General features: G+C 51.1%; 1 protein-coding gene and 1 long non-coding RNA gene across 3 annotated transcripts; both read right to left on the bottom strand.

Moving 5' to 3' along the window:
• Positions 1 to 1,104: 1,104 nt before the first annotated feature.
• LGALS2 (galectin 2) lies at positions 1,105 to 4,780 on the bottom strand. The gene is made up of 4 exons (XM_034777071.1): positions 3,661 to 4,780; positions 3,077 to 3,159; positions 2,417 to 2,576; positions 1,105 to 1,309 (listed from the first exon to the last, which is right to left on the bottom strand). The coding sequence occupies exons 1-4, from the start codon at positions 3,664 to 3,666 to the stop codon at positions 1,163 to 1,165; spliced, it is 396 nt and encodes a 131-aa protein (XP_034632962.1). The 5' UTR covers positions 3,667 to 4,780; the 3' UTR covers positions 1,105 to 1,162.
• Positions 4,781 to 5,631: 851 nt separating this feature from the next.
• LOC117880677 lies at positions 5,632 to 15,281 on the bottom strand. 2 transcript variants are annotated; one of them, XR_004646576.1, is made up of 3 exons: positions 13,922 to 15,281; positions 6,619 to 6,768; positions 5,632 to 5,889 (listed from the first exon to the last, which is right to left on the bottom strand). It is a non-coding gene; the product is annotated as an uncharacterized LOC117880677 (long non-coding RNA). The 2 variants fall into 2 exon arrangements; XR_004646577.1 differs by lacking the exon at positions 13,922 to 15,281 and adding an exon at positions 9,822 to 10,296.
• Positions 15,282 to 20,523: the final 5,242 nt, after the last annotated feature.

Below are 20,523 nucleotides of genomic sequence, written 5' to 3'. Positions count from 1 at the left end.
TAGAAGTTGGCTCTTCTCTGAAGCCACTTTAAACCTGGTGAGGCATGTTCCTTTGTGGGGCTGTGCGGGGGGTCACATCTAGTGTCGGTTTTCCCTGTGCTGGGAACCCCTTGTCCTGTACTGTCAGAGGGGGTAAGAGTGCCCCCTGCTGGTACCAAAGACTGTTCCTATATTTCAGATGTATGGGGTGGAGAGGAGTTACCCATAATGCTTCAAGCCAGTTTTTCTCCAGAGCCATTCACCCCGTGGCATGTGAACCTCTGGAGTGAGTCACTGTAACTTTAACCAGAGCGGTTTCACCAGACATTAGGTAGTGCCGGCCCATGTGAAGGACTCAAGCTGACACAGGTTTCATTCCCTTGCAATTCCAAAGCCTCCCCCTCTCTCTCCCCCGCACTGACTGAGATAAGATATGAGAAAGGCTGGGTAATGGATAACTTGGCTGGAATTTCCCAGCCGATAAGAGACACAGCGATAAGAATGAAGGAGATAGAGGAATATTCTCCTTATCTCTTGCTGGATACAAGCGCTTATTAACACCTGTGCAGTTGCATCCTCAATGCTGTGCCTGGTGCCAGGGGGAGGGTCACACAGCTGGTGGGGAAATTCCATGTTTAGAGACAGCATCCCCTAGTACCAAGGAGAGAGAATCTCCCCCTGCACTGGTAGTGTTCCCCAGCCTGGAGACAGAGCGCTCTGCAGGTGCAGGACATTACCATCCTCCTACTGAGATAAGCCCTGGGCTTTGTCTCCCACCTGGCCATCAGTTCATCCCAGCCTGCTGAAAGCGCAACCCGCAACCTAGCCTTACCAAAGAATCATTTCCTTCCTTTGCACACTCAGGCTTGAGAACTCCTCTGCACTCTGTCAGTGCACCCCAGGGCAGCGCCCCCTTCTGGTGCCCTGGAGACATTTTCATCCCAGCCACTGTCTCCCACTCCACTAATCACACCCATAGGTGTCTAGAGAAGACGTCCTACCAGAATAGCGGACATCTGCCTCTTCCCAGCAGATGGTGAGCCCGGTTTGGGGCGTTCCCACGAGAACCCTTCCTGTATTGGGTGCTGAAAGGTCATGGCCAAGGACATCACAGGAGCCAGCACAGTTGGGACAAAATGGCCCCTCACCAGGGGTCTTTATTAGAGCAGGGAAGTGGGGCCCATCATTCTTGTTTGAAGGAGAGGACTTTGAACCCGCCCTGCACACTCAGGTAGCTGATCTTGTCGTAGCCGTGCCGGTTGGGGAATTCCACCTCATGCCCGTCCGGCAGCTTCACCTTGAACTTGTCTCCCAGGAAGCTGACGATAAACTGCGAGAGCGGGGAGCAAGGAAAGGACAGGAACGGGGAGTTAGCATCAAAAGCAAACAACTGGCTGGCAACAGCAAGCACCTGTCCCTACTGCCTGGGCGGAGAGGCCCCAATTCTGCTGGCCTTAGGCAAGGTGCTGGGAGCTGAGCTCACTAAACGCGTTGCAGGGTTGGGTGCCAGAGGCCCAGATCCTCAAAGGTATTTAGGCACCTAACTCCCATTGAAATCAGAGCGATCAGCTTGTCTCAGGAAGTTGAGCTCTTGCCTAAACCGGGAGACTGGGGGCAACGTCTCCCCCACCGCTGCTAATGCTGGTTCAACTGCAATGGCGGTGGCAACACAGGGAGCCCTAGTGTAGACAAGGCTCCTGCGCCCACCACTGTTTTAAAGCACTGCGTTGCTTAGGCCTGCTCTGGACCAGGTGGGACAGCACATGAAATACCAGTGGCTGCGGGAGCCTTGCCCCACTGGCTCTCCCACTGTTACCCCACCAGTAGATCTGACTTGGGGTTAGCAACAGTGGGGAAATGCCACTTCTAGCCCACAGCGCAGACAGTGTGAGGGGACAGGATGGACCCGAGACTCTTCAAAGAACAAAACTAATAACTGATCACTGGAAATGAATCGTCTCCTTCCCGTGGGCACTCCCCTGCCCCACCCAGCCCAGCTCGGGAAGCGCTGGGCAAGGAGAAGGAACCGTTTCCAAGCCACAGAGAAACCGGGTGATCTAACTGTGCAATGCTAAGAGGCAAACAGAGCTGCCCAAGGAGAAGGGAGCAGGGAGGCCCAAGAATCTCATTCTACAAAGCACTGGAGGGAAGAAAATAAGGGGTGGGAGCAGGGAGAGAATGATGGAGACAGATCCGAGGGGGAAGAGGGATCTGCTCCCTACAGCCCTCTCCCTCCCTCAGTGAAGGCATGAGCACCTGCTGGGCAGAGGCACGGGGGCTCTGGAAGGCAGGTCACAGGCAGCCTTTAGGAGGCCTCCAGCATGGGCAGGGTTAAATGGCGAGAGAACAGGGTCTGTGGGGATTGGGACTCTGAGCAGGCTGACGAGGAGGGTTCAGGGTCGCAGGAGCCAGAGACGCTGGCAGGGAGCTGCCTCACCTTGACCTCCGAGCCCCGGGAGAACGGCAGGTGGTTGTCGCGGTGCTCCGACTGCCAGCAGTTGGCACATCTGGAGTTGCAGATGATGGTGGATTCGTTGAAGCGAGGGTTGAAGTGCAGCCCCAGCTCACTAGAGCTCTTGCCAAGGTTAATCACAAAGCTGTGGGGTGGGAGCAGAGCGGGCATTAGAGACTCCCCCCACGGAGCCACCATTGCTGCTCCAGGAGCCCCACCCCTGCCCAAAGGAGGGCAGTTGAATTAGTTACACCCACCTCTCCTTTTACCAATTTCAGGGGGGCCAGAGGGCTCCGCCCTGCCAGTTTTAGGGAGACCTGGGGCTTCCGGCCCAAGCGCCATTTTCTCTGGAGGAAGGTCAGGCCTGTGGCTCAGGAGACCTGGGCTCAGCTCCCAGCTCTGCTGCAGACACCTTTGCTGACTACAGGCAAGTCGCTTTAACCTCTGTGCCTCAGTTTCCCCATCCACGCACAGGGCCAGGACATTTGCAAAGCACTCAATTACAAGGTGATGGGGACTGTATAAGTACCAAGCCAGAGAGCCGGCCTAAAGGACTGATCTCTGCATCAGACACGGAAACTGGGGTGCTGCCCCCATCTCTGCAGCCCATGCCCCCCTCGTCTGAGAGCGCTCTCTCACACTCACTTCTCAGCATCATTGGCGACCTTGCCCTTTATCTTCAGGGTGCTCCCTGCTTTCACGTCCAGGTTCAAGATTTCAAATTTCTCCTGCAGCAGAGGGACCTGATGTCATGAGACTCCCTGAGTGACCCATGCCCACCCCCTGCCCCAAATGAAAAGGAACGAAGCTCAGCAATTCCACCTGAGCCAGGTAGGGTGACCAGACAGCATGTGTAAAAAATCGGGACGGGGGTGGGGGCGTAATAGGAGCCTGTACAAGAAAAAGACCCAAAAATCGGGACTGTCCCTATAAAATCAGGACATCTGGTCATCCTAGAGCCAGGAGAGAGGCCGGGAGCAGGTCCCCTGCCCTCCAGTTGTCACCTCATGGCCCTGAGCCAGGACCATCCTGGTACCCCGCACTCCTTGCTTGGCGAGGGGAAGAGGTGGGAGTGGAAACCGGAGAGCTGGCAAGGGGAGGGGGAATGAACGACTGAGCAGGTGTGATGACAGCAGACACAAAGGCAGAAAGTGAGAGCCCACCGATACAGGAGACTAGCTGAGAGCAAGAAAAGGAAAGAGCTCACGGCAAAACACCGCAATCCTTACCGACATCCTCCTTGCTGGTGCTGGATAGCCGCGGCTGGGAGCTGCTGAGGATCTGGCGCAGGTACACCTCCCGCAGGAGATCTTATAGGCCTAGCTCTCCGAGAGTTACACATTAACAGCTCTCTCCCACCTCTCCAGGCCATTGAGGAAGGCTGTAAATCAGGAAACTTTGACCCAAACAATTATCTGCTCCCCAACTTCCTCTGACCAAAGAATTGACGTATCTTGATCAATACCCAGCCCCGGCCCCAGCCCGGTTCCCTGATAAGGGATCAGCACTCTTATGACTCAGGAAAGTTCCTCCAGCTGCCTGACCCCGAGGGGGTTTAATCACTAAGGGACCTTATCATGGGGGTGCACTCACCACTAGAGGCGCCTCCTCCTGGCCACTCTGGGGATTAGCACTTCCCAGGTGCTGTGCCCTCCTCTGGCAGTCTTTCCACTCATCTATTTCTCTCACCCTGCAGCCCCTCTTGCTCCAGGAGCTGCAGCTTCCTGTTTGTGTCTTGGCCCTGCGGCCAGGCCACTACGGTCCTCCACTTCTGGGGTATCAAAGACTTTTGGGGCAAACTGTTCCAGGCAGCCTGCTTTGCACTACCTCTTCGGAGCCATTTCCCCCGTGGCTGGGAGGGGAACCCAGGCCTGCCCTCTAGTCCGGGTTCTGGCTCAGGGGCCCTCTCACCAGCAGCCAAGGTCTGACCTATCCCAGACCTTGCTGCCTTTCCCCCAAGCCTCTCCTACCTTGCTGGCTTTCCCCACCTCCCTGGGTTTGCCAGCCCAAACTCCCACCTCCCAGGGAGTAACTGTGGACTACCCTCTGTATTCCCATCCATGCCTCCCTTCTTCCAGGCCGTGACTGCAGCCTACTTCCCTGCAGCCCCTTTCTGCTCCCCACTCCTGGGCTTTATACAGGTGCCTCCTGTTCCTGCCCAGCAGAGTCTCATCTAATTAATCCCTGCTCCCTGGCACCTCCTGCAGGTGCAGCCTGGGGAGTTCATTGGCCCAACTGCCATCTTAACCCCTCCAAGTCTTGTGAGGGGATGGAAACCCCCATGGGCGGCGTGTATAAGAGACCAGGGGAGGTTAAACCTCCCCCCAAAAAGCTGGCCATGCATAGGGGAAATGCCACGGCAGCGTGGGTCACCCCTCCGAAGGCACGCTGGCCTGCCACCGCCGTTGGATCACCAGAAGCGAAGCTCCATAGAAGTGGGGAGGAGGCACCGGCCCCCGAACCATGACCCCGCCTGCACTCCACCCTGCCCTCACTCCGCCTCTTCCCCCAAGGCCCCGCCCTCACGCCGCCTCTTCCCCCAACCGCCGCTCGCTCATCTCCGCCCCTCCGCTCCATCGCTCCCCTAATGCAGGACTCCCGTTCTGGGAAGGGGGCAGAGAGGAGCGAGTGGGAGACCTTGGGGGAGGGGGCGGAGAGGAGCGAGCAGCGGGGGGGGGTCTCAGGGGAAGAAGCAGAGAGGAACAAGTGGCAGTGGGCAGGGCCTCGGGGGGAGGGGCAGGAAAAGGCGGAGCGAGGATGGGGCTTCAGGAGGGAGAGGCCAAGCAGAGGTGGGGCCTTGTGGGCAGGGCCACAGTCCAGGTGCCGGTGGCCCCCCACACTTCTAGAGAGCTCCCAATCCCTCACACCAAAAATCACAATATTCAGGTTATTCCCAGTCGCAAAGGACCAGTCACTTACCCCAGGTCAACTGCACTTAAGATCTTATACCAAAGATTACATTTTAATAAACTAACCTATAATAAACTAATTACAAATGTATTAACTAAGAAAAAGTAGTAAGGGAGTTATTGACAAGGTTAAAGCAGGTAAACACACACATGAGTGAATAACGTAGCTGAAGTCAACATACTTAGACCTACTCTCCGCGGTGTCTTCACTGCGGTGAGTCAACTGCTGCCGCTCCCCTGTCGACTCTGCCTGCGCCTCATGGTGGTGGAGTACAGGAGTCCACGGGAAAGTGCTCAGAGGTCAATTTATCGCGTCCAGACTAGACGCGATAAATCGACCCCCCGCTGGATCGATCGCTGCCCACCGATCCGGCAGGTAGTGTAGACATACCCTAAGATGCAGGGTGTAGTCTCACCTTTAGCTGGAGATCAGGCTGGTGGAGGATCAAGTCTCTGGCCCCAAAAGAAGTCCCAGCACATGATAATCTCGTTCTGGTTCTTTCTGGGTTTGTGAAGGTGAGCCACAGAGGAATTGCCACTGAAGGGCATCTGCAAAGGAGGAAGATGGTCTGTGCAATGAGCTGGGGGGGAATAAGGGAGGATGGGAGTGTGTGGGGGAAAGGAGGAAGCAGCTCTAAGGGAAGGGAGGAGGATACCAACTGAGAGTGACCATGTCGGCCAGCACAAACCAGGCTGCAGCCCCCAATGGTGGGGATCCAGCAACCCGAGCTGCCCATACACCTGACTCCACCAATGCCTGGATCAGTGTATCCAGGGCAGCCTCCTCCAGGCCACACCCTTTTGGATGCCTGGTGGAGGGCAATGGGCCTACCACTGGCTGCCCCCTCCTGGTGGTAAGGGGCATGAATGCCCCCTCCCTGGACACAGAGTGTGCATGCAAACTGCACCCAGGTGCAGGTGAATCCAGCCCCACCCTGTGGGAATCGTGCCTGGAAGAAGGCCCCATGAATGGCAGGAAGTGTTTAACCCATTTGAGCCACAGGAAGCCTATCCTAACCAAATGTGCGCTTTGCAGCTGCAGGTATGGTCACAGACAGCAGAGGGCGCTGTGCAGCGCCATGCAGAGCCCTCGCCCCAGAATGACTAACTGGCACAAGCCGCCATACACGCCTAGCGGGGATGAGCCAGGCTTTCAACAGGATGTGAGTCTGCAATTCAGCGCAGCTAAAATGGGACAATCAGATGAGAGGTGGGGGACCTAACTGTCATATGGAAAAGAGCATGGGCATTAATACCATACTAATGACCACAACTTACATTTATAAGTGTTCATCCCAAAGGGCTTTACAAACTGTACACAGGAATCACAACACTGAAAGGCAGCCACCTCTGGGATGGAACAGGGCAGCTGATTAACAATGAATGGCAGCAATAGTTCTGGACAGGAAGGGGAGGAGAATACCATTTCTAAAGAGAAAAGCAGAGAATGCATTTACTAAATTGGAATTTGACCTGGGAACTGAGATTAACATCCCTATAAGTTACCTAACCTCTAGCTTTGAGGAGATCTCTTAGGCCCTTGGGAATGCTGGGGACTGGTTCAGTGCAGACTCAGAGGGAAGAGCGCCCCCTAGTAAATCACCAGCACCATTTCCTCTGCACGGCCTGGTCTACAAACAAACTTGCACTGAAATCACAAAAGTTGTAACTGAAACCTGGTTTCATTATTTCTGTGCCAGGTTTCTGTGTGGACCAGGCCTAAGTGCCTGTTCAAGATACTAAAAGAGCTAGAGAGAAGACACTCTCTTGCTTGGAGTCGCAGCCATTCATATGACGTTATTTCCTAGTACTTACAATAATTTTTACTCCATGACAAGATGCTACTCCTTACCCAGCAACTGTTTATTTCCCTGAATAGGCTCTTGGGAAGGATTTCAGCAAGTGATTTTTAAAAACCCAAATAAAAATCAAGAAGCCACATGATTTAAGCAAGGCCTGGGAGCAAGAAGTCCTCAGCTCTGAGCCTGGGACTAACAGTGATTCCTCGTGATGGCCTTGGACAAGTCACTTCTCTTCTCCGCAGGAACGGATCTCCACTTAAAATTTAGGTCAACATAGCTTTGGCGTTCAGGGGTGTGAAAAATCCACCCCAACCCCACCCTGAGCACTGTAGCTAACCCGACCTAACCCCTGGTGTAGACACTGTTAGGTCAGTGGAAGAATGTTTCCATCAACCTAGCTACCATCACTTAGGGAGGTGAAGTCCCTACTGCAACGGAAAAACCCCTTCCGTCACTGGAGTCCATGTCTACGCTACGGGATTATCGCGCAATAGCTATGCCGCTATAGCACCCATAGTACAGATGCGGTCTCAGTTTCCCCTAGTATAAAACCAGGACAGTATTGCTCCCTTGTCTCACCAGGGCATGGTGAGGATTTCAGTGAGGGAGTCCCGTTTTCAGAAGGGCTAAGCATGCACCACTGCAGCTGAGATCGACGGGAGACGTGTTCAGTCCCTACTAGTCTGTCTAGAATAGATCCTTTCAGGACGTAGTATCTGAGCGCCTGTGCATTAGAATGGGTGAAGCTGGGAAGAGGAAAGGTGCTCTGCAAAGGCTAAAGACAATGCGATTATCTCCCCACCTCATCTAAGATTGTCGTAAGTTCCCCCCCGCCTCCCCTTCACAAAACCTCCCCAAACAGGTAAGACGGGAACAATTTTCCCTTTGCAGAGCGGTATGGGTTTGATTCCAATCAGATTAGATTCCTACCTTCGCGCAGCCCAGCCCTAAACCCTACAGATCAGCCAATTTGCTAAAGGAGGGAGGGACGGACAGGGGAAGGCTAGAAGCAAAACACATATTTAGATAAGCCAAACGATGGCACGAGCGGGTTGGCTTATCTAAATATATTTGGTTGGCTAACCAGGCCCATGCATCTGGGGGGTGGAGGGGTGAACACCAAGGACAGAAGGGGATCATGCAGGGTGGTAGAATAAGGCCAGGAAATAGCTCTTGCAGGGGAGATTTGTCAGGCTGTGGACCTCAGGGAAAGGGTGCTGGTCCTGTCACCTGGATCATTGGACTACACAAGGCACTGGAGAGCAGAGTGTAACTGCCAGCCCATCCCCTTCATTCACATTGGTCCTGCTGCTGGGGTGGTACAAGGCCTCTCCAGGGACCGGGTGCAGTGGCACGCACGCTGCGAGGTTGGAGGAAAGGGCTGCAGGTGCTCGTCATCCCCATCTGTGGCCCCACGAAGTTGCGAGACCTCCTTGTCAACCTCCTCCTGGCCCTGGCCAAACTCTCCATCTACACTACCAGGAGGAGGATGCTAGACAAGGGGGTGCTCTGCGACTGTGGGACCTATTTCCGTTCCTCCCTAGTTTCACGCATCCGGGCAGAGTTCCACTGGGCAGCATCCGCTGGCTCCCTCGACACCTTTGAGGAGCAGTGGGCACTGTCTGGGGTTCTCTGCTCGGTATCCCCATCCGGTACCCTCGTTTTGAACCTATGACCTTCACCTCAGTCCCTGTTTTTCTCATTTGTTGTCCCCTGTACTCATTTGGTCCCTGGGTCCAGTGGTCCCTCCTGCTAGGCTGGGGGAGAGGCCTTTAGAAGTGGGCGGGCGCAAGGGTTTTCCAATAAGACTAGCACCGGGTAGGTTCTCAACAAGGCCCCTCCCAAGGGCCTGGTAAGAGGAATGCTTGTCCTCAGGCCTTCCCACTGGCAAAGGGGAGAATGCACAGGTTGCTCCCTGGCTCTCCGGCTCTGCCTCACCCACTCAGATGGGATGCGACACTGCCAGGCAAAAGGAGGGGAGAAGAAACCTATTCACAGTGCTCCAGGAGGAGGGGAAGCCTTGAAATACCCTGCACTTCCCTAGCACCTTTCATCAGATCTCTGTACAAAAGTAAAGGCACTGTCACTGCAGCCCTGGTGGAAGGGAAATATTAGCCTCCTCTTTAGCAGATGTGGAAACTGAGGCACATGACAACGTCAGGCCTACAGTTTGAAAAGTGCCCAGGGATTTTGGGTGCTCCACTTGAGACACACTGGGCCAGATATTCCAAAGAGCTCAGCCCCCAGCATCTCCCACGTGCTGGTTTTGCAAATCTGCCCTAGGAGCCTAAATGGGAGCCGAACTCTTTGAAAATCTGGCCCAGACAAGCTGGCGTTCAGAGTAGCCGACCACTCCCAACTCCAGTTGAGGCCAACAGGAATTGGAGATGCTCAGTGCCTCTGAAGATCAGTCCCTTGGCGTCTCAAACTGGGCCTCCAAAAACAGAGGCATTCAAAGTTAGTGGCCACTCTTCAAAATTGAGGCCAGGGTCTCAGAGGCCAAACTTCCACTGACTTTGAGGGGACATCTCCCGTAGCAAGGACTGCGTAAGGCTGCACGACCAAGCTCAATGCAGTAAAAACAAACCTGCAATTACTGCTTGCTGATGACATTGCTGAGAGGGCTGTGGATTGGACCCCGCCCTAGCGTCCAACCACCTCCACATCCTTCACACTCACCCGACACACGATGGTGGTGACAGACAAATCACTGCACGCACATTACATCCAGCCAGATGCGGCCAATGCTGATAGCACATTATCAGTGACTGTGGCTATTCATCCCAATGGGACAGCAATGATCCAAGACAGCCTGGTCAAATCGGAAGTCTCCCAGAAATCCCTAAGACAGGCAGAAAGTGTCTGTCTGAGTCACACATGTGACGGAAATGCCAAGGATGGCTCATCAACTGGAAAAAAAGGAGAAGCTTCTAAAGTTCAAATAACACGTTGAGAGAAGCCACAAGAATTCGTAGCTCATGAGCCACCAAGAGGGAGAGCAAACAATGTCTGTTCCCTGGTCATCAAATCGCCAAAGTCCAAGGGGATGGATCCTGCAAGGTGCTGAGAGCATGCAGGAAATTGCCAAGTATCCTTAATTCCCACCAGCTTCAATGGGGTCCGAAGGCACTCAGCGCCTGGCAGGATCTGGGCCTAAATGATGGCTTACAGAGGATGTCAAGTTGAAACCATATGTTGCTATGAAATTAACTAGAACAAATTCCCTTTGATTGCCTACAGAATGAAACGGCAAAACCAAACCGGATGGAAACTGAAAATAAAAGCCTCTAGAAAAGGGAACTGAAATCCTCAAATAACTGAGTTTAGTGCTGGGAAACCAGCCTCTAAAAAAGGGAACCTCAGATAGCCAAAAGAGAACTAAGAGAAGCCCAGGTCGATGCAATGAGCGTGCTGCCAAGAGAAATGCCAAAAATAAATGAAGCTACTGGGAACAGAGCAGAACCTGAGCTGCAAACACCAGGGGAGAACTACAGGCTTGGCTACACTTAAAGCACTCTAGTGGCACAGCTGTAGCGCTTCAGTGTAGACTCTACCTACGCTGACAGCAGGGATTCTCCTCTTGGCATAGTTAATCCACCTCCCCAAGAGGCAGTAGCTAGGTCGACAGAAGCATTCTTGCATTGCCTAGCACTGCGTACACGGGGACTTCGGTTGGCTTAACAGCGCTGCTCAGAGATGTGGATTTTTCACACCCTGACCGACGTAGTTAACCCGACCTAATTTTCTAGTGCAGACCAGGCCTCAGACAACAACCATATAGTTATCGCAGATCGGAGGGGTGCATATGGCAGATTGCATTCATTACATCCTTCCTGCTCCCCAAGGAAGGACAGGTGACAGCAACTCCCGGTGCACTCCCCCAGGGTTTCCACCAGGGCAGGGCAGCTTTCGAATCCACCAGCAGTCAGTTGGGCCAGGAAACTGCCTAACTGTTCTGACAAGAGCCCTTGGCTCTTCAGGTAGAGCTGCCCCATGCCAGCCTCCCTACAGCAGAGGGATTGGGGCTGCTTTGGCCTGCCACAATTCCCACCTTCAGTGGGCTTTCTGCCCTATGTATTACACTGGCGGGAGCCACTCTGCGCCCCTGGCTGAATCCGGCCTTCCGTCTACGCCTGCCCTCAGGTTTCTTGGGAGAGACAAGCCCCCACAAGCGATCCGTTCCTTCTATTGGATTCGGATTGCTGGCTGGGAAACACTCGTTCCCACACAAGGGAAAGAGTAATACAAATTAAATGCCTGAATGCAGATCAGGCCAGACAAGTTTTATCCAGTGCCAGGCTGAACAAGCCAAGACATATTGCCATCCACCCAGGAACAAACAAACTCGCCCAGCCAGGAGATCTGATAAAAGCAGTGGGACAGCTGGCAACACTAACTGCAAGACAGTACCCGTCAGTGCAGAGATAGCCTTATCTCCTCAGCTGCCAAGATGGGACACGCATCCCCATCTACTATGCAACAGCAGCGCAAGGCCTGTGGAGGCCTGTTGTCTGGTCCTGAGCCTGCATGGAGCACCTTAGTACAGCACAATTTCTAAGGGGTGTCTCTAGGACTTGCTGCATCTTATTAAAACAGGGGAGTGAATAGTCACTGAACAGCTCCATGGTACCATCTCCCCGTGGATCAGGGACCAGAAATTACTAAAACACGGTGCCATCTAACCTGGACACAGAGCTAAATGACATCAGCTTACCCTGCTGCAGGAACAGAGCACAGTGGCTACAACAGATTGAAACAGCAGAGGGAGCTCTTGCTGCACCAGCCAAAGGGCAGGGGGAGAGGTGGGGGGAGCCCCTCTGTTTTTAGCAAGGGAGGGGGCTGTGCTGCTCCACTGGCACGCCCCTCATTTTAACCCCTGCCGTAGCACCACCAAGGAAAGGCCCCAGTGGGAAGAAACAAAGCACAAGCTGCAGGGCCTGTTGGGAAAGGAATAAATAGCCCCTGAGCTACTTAGATTGTAAGCTCCTTGGGGCAGGGACCATCTCTTTGTGCTGTGTTTGCACAGCGCCTGGCACAGTGGGGTTCTGGTCCAGGGCTGGGCTCCTAGGTGATACAGATAACAAATCAGAACAGGAAGCGTACAGGCTGACATGATTGCTAGGCTGTGCCAGCATTGCCCGAAGTACAGTATGGTGTCATGGAGATTTTGTGGCGTGAGGGTTTAATTGGCGCAGGGACCATGTTCGTACAGCACCTTGCACAATGGGGTGCAGGCTAAGAGTGGTGCTGCTAGTGACCATGGCAATAAAAATAAATAATAATATTAATCATGGGTCAGATCCTCATCGGCTGTGAACCAGTGTGGCTCCACTGATGGCAGCAGAGTTATGGTACTTTAGCCCAGCTGCGGATCTGGCCCCATGTTTGTGTCTAGGGAGGATTTATGGTTTGTCATGCTCTTGGGAATCCCCCAGCTTTAGGTGTCACCTGAGATATAAACCAACGGATTCCATCACTCTCAACCCAACCCCATGCACAACTCACGGGGGGCACCCCACTATTCATAGTGTCATAGGGCTTAAGGCCAGAAGAGACCACCAGTCATCTAGTGCAACCTCAGACCACCACCACCACCACTCAGCACCTGCACACTAGACCCAACAATTATTCACCGATCCCCACTCACACAGAGTGACCCATCTGGGGGATTGCTAGGGCAGGTAGGAACAGACACCCCCATGTCACAGCTCACATGGAAGCAGCTGAAGGAATAGCAGCTTGCTTACTGGGAAATACAAAGGGCTTCTAGTTCTGATTGGGCCAGCTGCCAGAGAGCCTACGCAGCAAACACCATGCACATGGGCACACAAACTACAGCTGCCCCAGAAGGCCTCCACGCGGGATTCACTCAAAGTCTTGCCTGGGGGGTGGAGGGGTCTAGGATTAATATGGCCTACAACAGTTCTCCAAAGGCAGGAAGCTGGTGGCCACCGAACCCCACCTGGAGAGAAGTGTGCACCTATGCAGGTATCTCCTCCTTTAAGGCTTCTCTGCCTTTTTTTTTGTGCCCCACGCCCAGCTCTCTTGCATCTCCCAGCTGCTGGGCTGTTTCCTCTTCAGTCAGCAGCCGCACCCCCGCTGTCCCTTAGCAGCAGGCAGCCGGGGCTGAAGCTGGCAGCATGTGGCCAATGGAAGGGGGCGAGGCTCTAGCGCAGCCAGGAGAGATAGTGCTGACAGCAGTGGAACAGCCTCCTCCAGCTGCTCCCCAGTCCTGACTTAGGCCAGGACTGAAGTTTCACAGGGAGCCTCGGGCAGGATAGCAGGTATGGGATTTTCAGCTGGGGCACAGCTCAGACCGTATTCGAGCAATGGGGCATTTAGAGGCATCCTAGGACCTCCCTTAGCTCCATGTTAAAGCCAGACTGCATAGGTCTGACTTTCTGAGCTTTCCAAACGGTCGTGGGACTAAGCGTCCCCAAGAGTAGCTCTGTTATTTCACACGTGATTGCCACCGCGACCGATAGAGGTATTTACCATCCAGACCTGGTGATTTGCTGCGCTTGGTTTTCTTATGCTGCTCCGTAACTTCCACCTTGGAGGCTGTACTCTGTGCTAGGGGCAGACTTTGCTCATGAAATATGCTTTTGTAATAGGAATTCCACCCCTGACATCATCCTTTATGGTAAAAATGGATAGCAATAAATCAAAGAAATGCATTTAACCTCTCTTCTACTTCCCCCGCTCCCCCAATCCCTCCCTCCCCTCTCTGGCAGTGGCATGACTCAAGCCATCTGGTTTCTAACAGAGAATCCATTTACCTTTTCAATAGCCTCCCTCTGCCTTTATCATTTGCAGTGGGCACTTCACCAGCAGAGCATTTGTCCCAACCTGGGCCTCCAATCCTGCAAGCTGCTCCGTGCTTCAGCAACTTCAGTGAGGCTCCCCCAGCCAGATCCGGGCCTGGCTTTGTACACAGGATTTCTGCTCTTAAAAGAGGCTCACTTAGCCCTAATGAACTCCCACGCTTAACCTGACAGAGTTTCACTCTCCCCGTTTCACTTCTGGTTTAGAGGACCACAACCCATCCCTGCTCCTCTGTCTCCAGGCCGAGTCTGTGAGCTGGGCTTTCAACAAGTCTCCTTGCTGTACTCTTCAGCCTGCTACTGGGTATCTTCGTCGCCACGTTAAAGTCTTCCATCCTTCGTAAAGCTCACTAACTCCCGCCCCTCTGCAAGAGCAAATTCAATTGTCCTCTTTCCCACTGTATGCACCATCTTCTCCTAGCGTCCGCGGCTGAAAGGCAGGCAGAAAGGGGGGGACTGCCAGGGATTCTTCAAAGGCACCAGGGGACCCCTTGGGCGGATGACTCGGCGGAAGGGTTTGCACAGGAGAGGGGGAGAACGGATGCTGATGTTCACCTCCAAATGCCCATAACATTCGCTTCCTCTGCTTCCCTGTCTCCCTGGCCCATCTGCTACTAGGATACTACTCTGAAAAGGTTTTCAATCCGGAGAGCTGAAAGCACTTTAAGAAAGGCAGTAAGTGTCATTATCCCATCTAGGCACAGAGGGGGCAATGGCTTGCCCAAAGTCACCCAGCAGGACAGTGGCAACTCCGGCTTCCCAGTCCAGTTCCCCAGCTACTCAGCAGACTCACGCTAGCATGACTGCAGCATGGTTTCCCTGATCACAAGGGACACATCATCCTACAATAAAAAGAAACGTGCTGCATTAAGAATTTACAGTGTGGAAGAAAAGGGACTGGACAGCTCGTGAACATGCTCCTTATTGCGCATCAGTCCCCTAGGAACTGCCGACAGAAACTCCTATTAGAGGAACGGGGAAAAGCCCGAAACCTTCAACTCTGTCCCTAGCTCTTAAATAGCAACCCTCCATGGGGGAAAGCATCGAAAACTCTTCCAGAGGTGAGGGATAGCCGAGGTCAGGGAACAGTGAGGCTTCCAATCCAGAAGACTGTGTAAGACGCACGGACAGAGGTGCTGTCAGGAGAAGAGATGCTGGCTCTGTTTCAAGGGAAAGTAGCAGCAGCAATTTAGCCAAAAATCCAGGAACTGTCTGCTGCAGTCAGCTAAAGGAGGCACATGGGAAGAGAACAAAGGCACTGCAGTACAGAGTCTGCAAAAGTGAGTGGTACAGCATAACGCATCACAGATCAAGCAGTAACCTAGCTGGGGAAACAGAACCCACCCTTACAGGCTACATCTGAAGCTCTAGCACCCAGTATGGTGAAATGCTCGGTAGGAGGTGTCAGAAGATGGCGACAAGCAATACTGCTTGGCTCATACATAGACAATTATTCAAAACCAAAAAGAGCCTGTGGTGGGGCGGGGGGAGAGGTAGGACTGATGTGTTCCTGGGGAGATGCACAGAGAACCACAGCTGAGCCCTGGCTGCTAGAACTTTCTTCCACATGATCTTTGGAGTCAGCTGAGGCAATCCCAGATGCAAACATTCTTTCTTTCTGATTACTGTGCATGTAATTCTGTGTGTCTGTGATTCAAGTGCACAACTTCATAGATCTTTCAAAACTGACGAATATTCAATAGCCTTTTTCCTGCCTTCCCACCACTGCCCTCTGCTGGATGGAAAGCATCAAAGCTGCTCAATCGTGTGCACACGCCTCCCTCTCTCAGTCCTAACTCTGAAGTATATTCTCTGTTACTAGTAGTGCACAAACAATGAAATCCTCCAGTTTGCGTGTGGTGACATCCTCAGCGAGCAACTGCAAGCCAATGGTTATACTTCATAACATTAGTATGTAAGAGGGAATGTTTTCTAGGTTGGAGTTAGTAATAATATGGAGCTTTTCAGCTCATCATCAGTTCAAATCTGATCCAGGAGAGTGTTGGCTGAGAGGCTTGGCCGTCCTCCTAACTACCTGTGTAGAGTCAAGTCATATTTTCATCCCAGAGGACAATGTCCCACATGACATAAACCACCACTGTAAGCGCAGCACAAATGAGCTCCCAGCTGCAGACCAAAGCTCTCTTAATTTTACTGAAGGACATTGATGGGGATAGCATCAGTGTGACATGGATTGGATTCAAACGGGTATGGAGGAAAGGCCCTGTGTTAGGTTTGCGGGAAGGAACAGAAGGTGTTCAGTAGGAGGCCATACGTATAGGTGCTGTGTCTGGGTTCATCCAGCATCTTCACTGGTGATCCAGAAGAAGGCCCAGACAGTGTTCTAATTCAATTTGCACATGCTACTAAATTGGGAGGAGCTGCAAACCCTAGGGAGGACAGAAAAAGAACGCAATGGGACTCAGAATGACAAGAAATAGGAGCTGAAGTTCAGTGATCCAATCAGGACAATGCAATTGACAATATCTGGTGTGGGTAAGGGAGACAATCTAAACTGGTATTTAATGGGAGATACTTGAGAAAAGCTGTAATGTCAAAATGCTAAAGCTAGAGCCGATCAACAGCCTATTAGATATGGGCTTGAACTGATGTGGTGCCCACACCAAGAGTGTCAGTAAATTTGAGCTGCATACACAGAAGCATCACCTCATGGAGCAGGGAAAGGATACACCCTTTCTATAAAGCTCCAGTGTGACTGTACCTAGAATACCAGGTTCCACTCTGGGTACCATGAAGATGTTAAAGATTCTCAGAAATGCAACAAGAGGCATAAGGGGCCAAAAAGACTGACTCATAAGGAAAGATATCCATGTGTTTGCATTTGGAAAGGAAGATGATGTCTGTCTGTATCTGTACGAGTTTTTTCATGAAGTTGATGGATTTCCACTCCATACAGCTAAATGCAGTGCCTTGTATCAGACTAACACGGCTGCTACTCTGAAACCGGTCATAAGGAAAGATTACACTAGCTAATGTATAATGTACTGGAACCCAGTTGGGGGAGAATATGGTAGCTGTCACGTATCTGAGAAGGGCATAATAAGGGAGAAAGGGAAATGGCCAGACATGGTACAATGGAGTAATGGGATAAAAGAAAGAAAAGAAATATGAAGGTTGAACACCAAGAACTATTTCCCAACAATAAGGCAGATTAGTCTCTTTCATGGCTAGAGGCATTTAAGATCAGCCTGACAGAACGTGAGAGAACGTTGGACAGTGGGGTGAGACACACTAGATGTGACCTAATAGGTCATTTCCCTTTTTTACACCCATGGGCCCAATTCTGCAGGCACTTACACGTGAATAACTCTACCCATCTGTAATCCCATACACATGAGTTCCGTATGAGCCTGCGGGATTGGACTTTTATGACTGAATGGACCCTGTAGGATTACTGGATTCTTCTTAGTGCTACAGCTGGTCCTTCAAGTCAAGACATGCTGGTGGGCAGAGATGATGCTTGGAGTGCCCCAGCCCATATTGTGCAGTATCCGTTCTACAAATAAGCAGAGGTCTTTAGTTTCCAAAGTTGTCAAGTTGGCACCTTTCACCAGCATTACATTTTTTTTTTAAAGGAACTGTGTAGAGAACACATAATGTTCCCTCCAAGACCACTAGAGCACAGAAAATACAACCAGGGCTTACTAAGTGTCATAATTAGAGCCAGACTGGATTATTGAAGCAGTAAGGAGAAAAAGGACACATTGAATTTGATTTTTTTTCCAGGATTTTTTTCCAGCAGCTGTTCAAATAAGGAGGAAAAGTACATTCCAAATTAAAAGAGAAAGGAATGCTGTTTAATGATGTATCCGGCCACTTTAAAGTAAGCCAGGACGGGAAGCAGCTCACATTCTGGTTTTTATATTTTTAAACCTTCATTTCCTATAACGAGCTCTCGCTCTTTACAGTAAATTAAATGCAAGAGAACTGCAGTAAGATTGAAGACCTCACAAAATTCAAAGGGAAAGGGAAACTATCCACTTAAAAAACTGTCTGAAAATCTTATACTTAATATTGTTACAAATAATTTTTGTTAAGGGTAAAGGGGAGGAGAAAAGAATTTCTCCCTCATTCTGCTTCTTTTACATATTTGGCAGCACTTTGTGGGCAGTCAGTTTCAGTTTTCCCTCTCTATATTCAATCAGTTGTGGATTTAACTTACTTGTGTCTCCACAGCAACAGAAGAAAAATACTGAGATAGGAAAATGTCCTCAGAAAGCCAGTTTCCAGGGGAACTCAGGCAAGTTTAGTACTAAACTTTAGTTTAGTACTAAAATTACTGCTGACTCATTTTAAATTGATTAGATTTCAGGTTAGTATCCCTTTAAGGTTCCAGCAGCATCTGTGACTCAGCCCCTTGCACATACATTACAGTAGATGTCATTTTACAGCCCTGCAGATGGTGTGAACTTTAATATCTTAATATACAGGCTCAGTATGGTCAAGCTGGCATTGTTGCTGGAGCGTGTACTTTAAATAAATCAGATGAAGGAAATGCTAAAGTTGCACCTGCATCATTTCAGATCTGTGTAATAAGTAACACAGAATGTTATTGAGCCCAAGAGAGAGGAGGGGGTGCATTAGCTATGAGTGGTTCAACTGGCAGCCTATGGTCCATATCCAGCCCATGGGATGATTCTGTCCGGCCCCACACAATTTTGCTCTACAAGATGGGATCCTCCATGCAGCATGACCTCAAACACACACTGTACTGCATGATCATGCTGTATGGAGGACACCATTTTGTAAACCAAAATGGCATCCTCTGCAAAGCATGACCTCGCACCTTAAGTGTGAGGTCAAGCCACATGGAGGATGCCATTTTGTTTCTCTATGTTGCCTGTGGAAGTGCCACACAACTACCCCTGCGGCCCACATCAGTGAAAAAATTGGCCCACTGGTAGGGTGACCAGACAGCAAGTGCGAAATAGCGGGATAGGGGATGGGGAGTAATAGGAGCCTAAATAAGAAAGAGACCCAAAAATCAGGACTGTCCCTATAAAATAGGGACATCTGGTAACCCTACCCACCGGCAACCAGAGATATTGAAAACAAATGTTGGAATTGCCCTACAGGATCAAACATGATGTCAAACCACACCAATACCTTGTCTCTAAAATGTCTACCAGAATTCTTCTTAATGAAGCAGTGAAAAAAGGAGAACCAGTTGTCAATTTATTTAGATTTCAGCAAGAGGCCACTAAAGAAGCAAGGCAGTCATGATGTAAGGGGTAAAATATAGTTCTGGTTAAAAAACTGGCTAACAGTCAGAAAGCAAGGATTAGGATTAAATGATCAGTTTTCCATCATGGCAGAAGGTTAGCCATGGGGGCAACTCAAGATTCTGTACTAGGTTCTTTATTGTTTAATATATTTATTGATGGTCTAGAAAGGGGGTGAGTAGTGAGGTAGTAACACTGGCAGACGACAATGTTATTTCGGTTACTCAGGACCAGAGAGACCTAACCAAGCTAGATGAATGAACAAACAAACTCTGGTGTTAAAAGGCACACACACTGCAGGGGAAATATACCTCACAGGGTTCTAAATTCACTTATCAACCCAAGAAAGGGACTGGGCATTATCACAGACAACTCAGTGAAAACTTCTGCCTAGTGCAGAACTGTGGTCAAAAACAGCTAACAGGGTTAATAAGGAATGGGATGGAAAGTACTACCAAAAATCATTATGATGCCTTTATATAAGTCAATCTCACCTTGACTAGTGCATGCAGTGCTGGTCACCTTATCTCACAAAGGATAGTGCAAAACTAGAAGGGTTTCAGGGAAGAGCAATGACAATGATCAGAGGCCTGGACAAATTCCATATACAGAGAATGAAAAGCTTGAGGATGTTCTCCTTAGAAAGGAGACATGACAGAAGTATATCAAATAATGAATGGCACAGCAAAGGTATCGTCCCTGTTTTATAACACAAGAACAAGGGGCCATTCACTGAAATTAAAACATGGGACATTCAAATGGAAAAAGCAAATACTGATTTTTTTTTTTTTTTTTTTTTTAAGTACAACCATAGCTTGTGGAACTCACTGCCACATGGCATCACTGAAATCCAAGAACATCTTACAAGTCAAGGAGGGGGAGGATATTTATAAGGCGAGCAGGAACATCCTGGTGAAGATGCGAGGCCCTTCCCTGCAGGCAGGGAGGGGGCCCCTACCCCCCAACAGCCACACACCAGCTAGACCCCAAAGCACAAGAATGTGCAGCCCTATCACCCCCTTGTTTCAGGGTTAGCTCTGGCCAACCCCAGACCTTGACTCAGATCCGCCTTGTGGCGGGTAGTTCCGCAGATTGGCTCTACACGGGGGCGGGGGGGAGAGTTGCCTTTCACAGCTCAGAATTCCCCAAGAGCCGCCACCCCCACGCCTGGCCCAGACAGCGCAGGGAGGGGGCGGGAGGGTCCATTCCCCGACAGGGTTGGGCGGATGGTACCAATGACATCCACGGCGCTACAGCACCAGCACCAGCACCAGCCCCTACCCCCCAAACGCCCTTTTAAAGGACACGCGCCCC

Source organism: Trachemys scripta, chromosome 1, assembly GCF_013100865.1.
Source record: "Trachemys scripta elegans isolate TJP31775 chromosome 1, CAS_Tse_1.0, whole genome shotgun sequence".
Lineage (NCBI taxonomy): Eukaryota > Metazoa > Chordata > Testudines > Emydidae > Trachemys > Trachemys scripta.
Note: the sequence above shows the minus strand (reverse complement) of the source record. Positions and strands in the feature narration are given on the sequence as shown.

Coding starts and splice junctions, on each gene's coding strand:
- LGALS2 (XM_034777071.1), bottom strand. Junction 2,577..3,076: donor GTCGCCAATGATGCTGAGAA/GTGAGTGTGAGA, acceptor CCCACCCCACAG/CTTTGTGATTAACCTTGGCA. Junction 1,310..2,416: donor CCCGGGGCTCGGAGGTCAAG/GTGAGGCAGCTC, acceptor CCGCTCTCGCAG/TTTATCGTCAGCTTCCTGGG.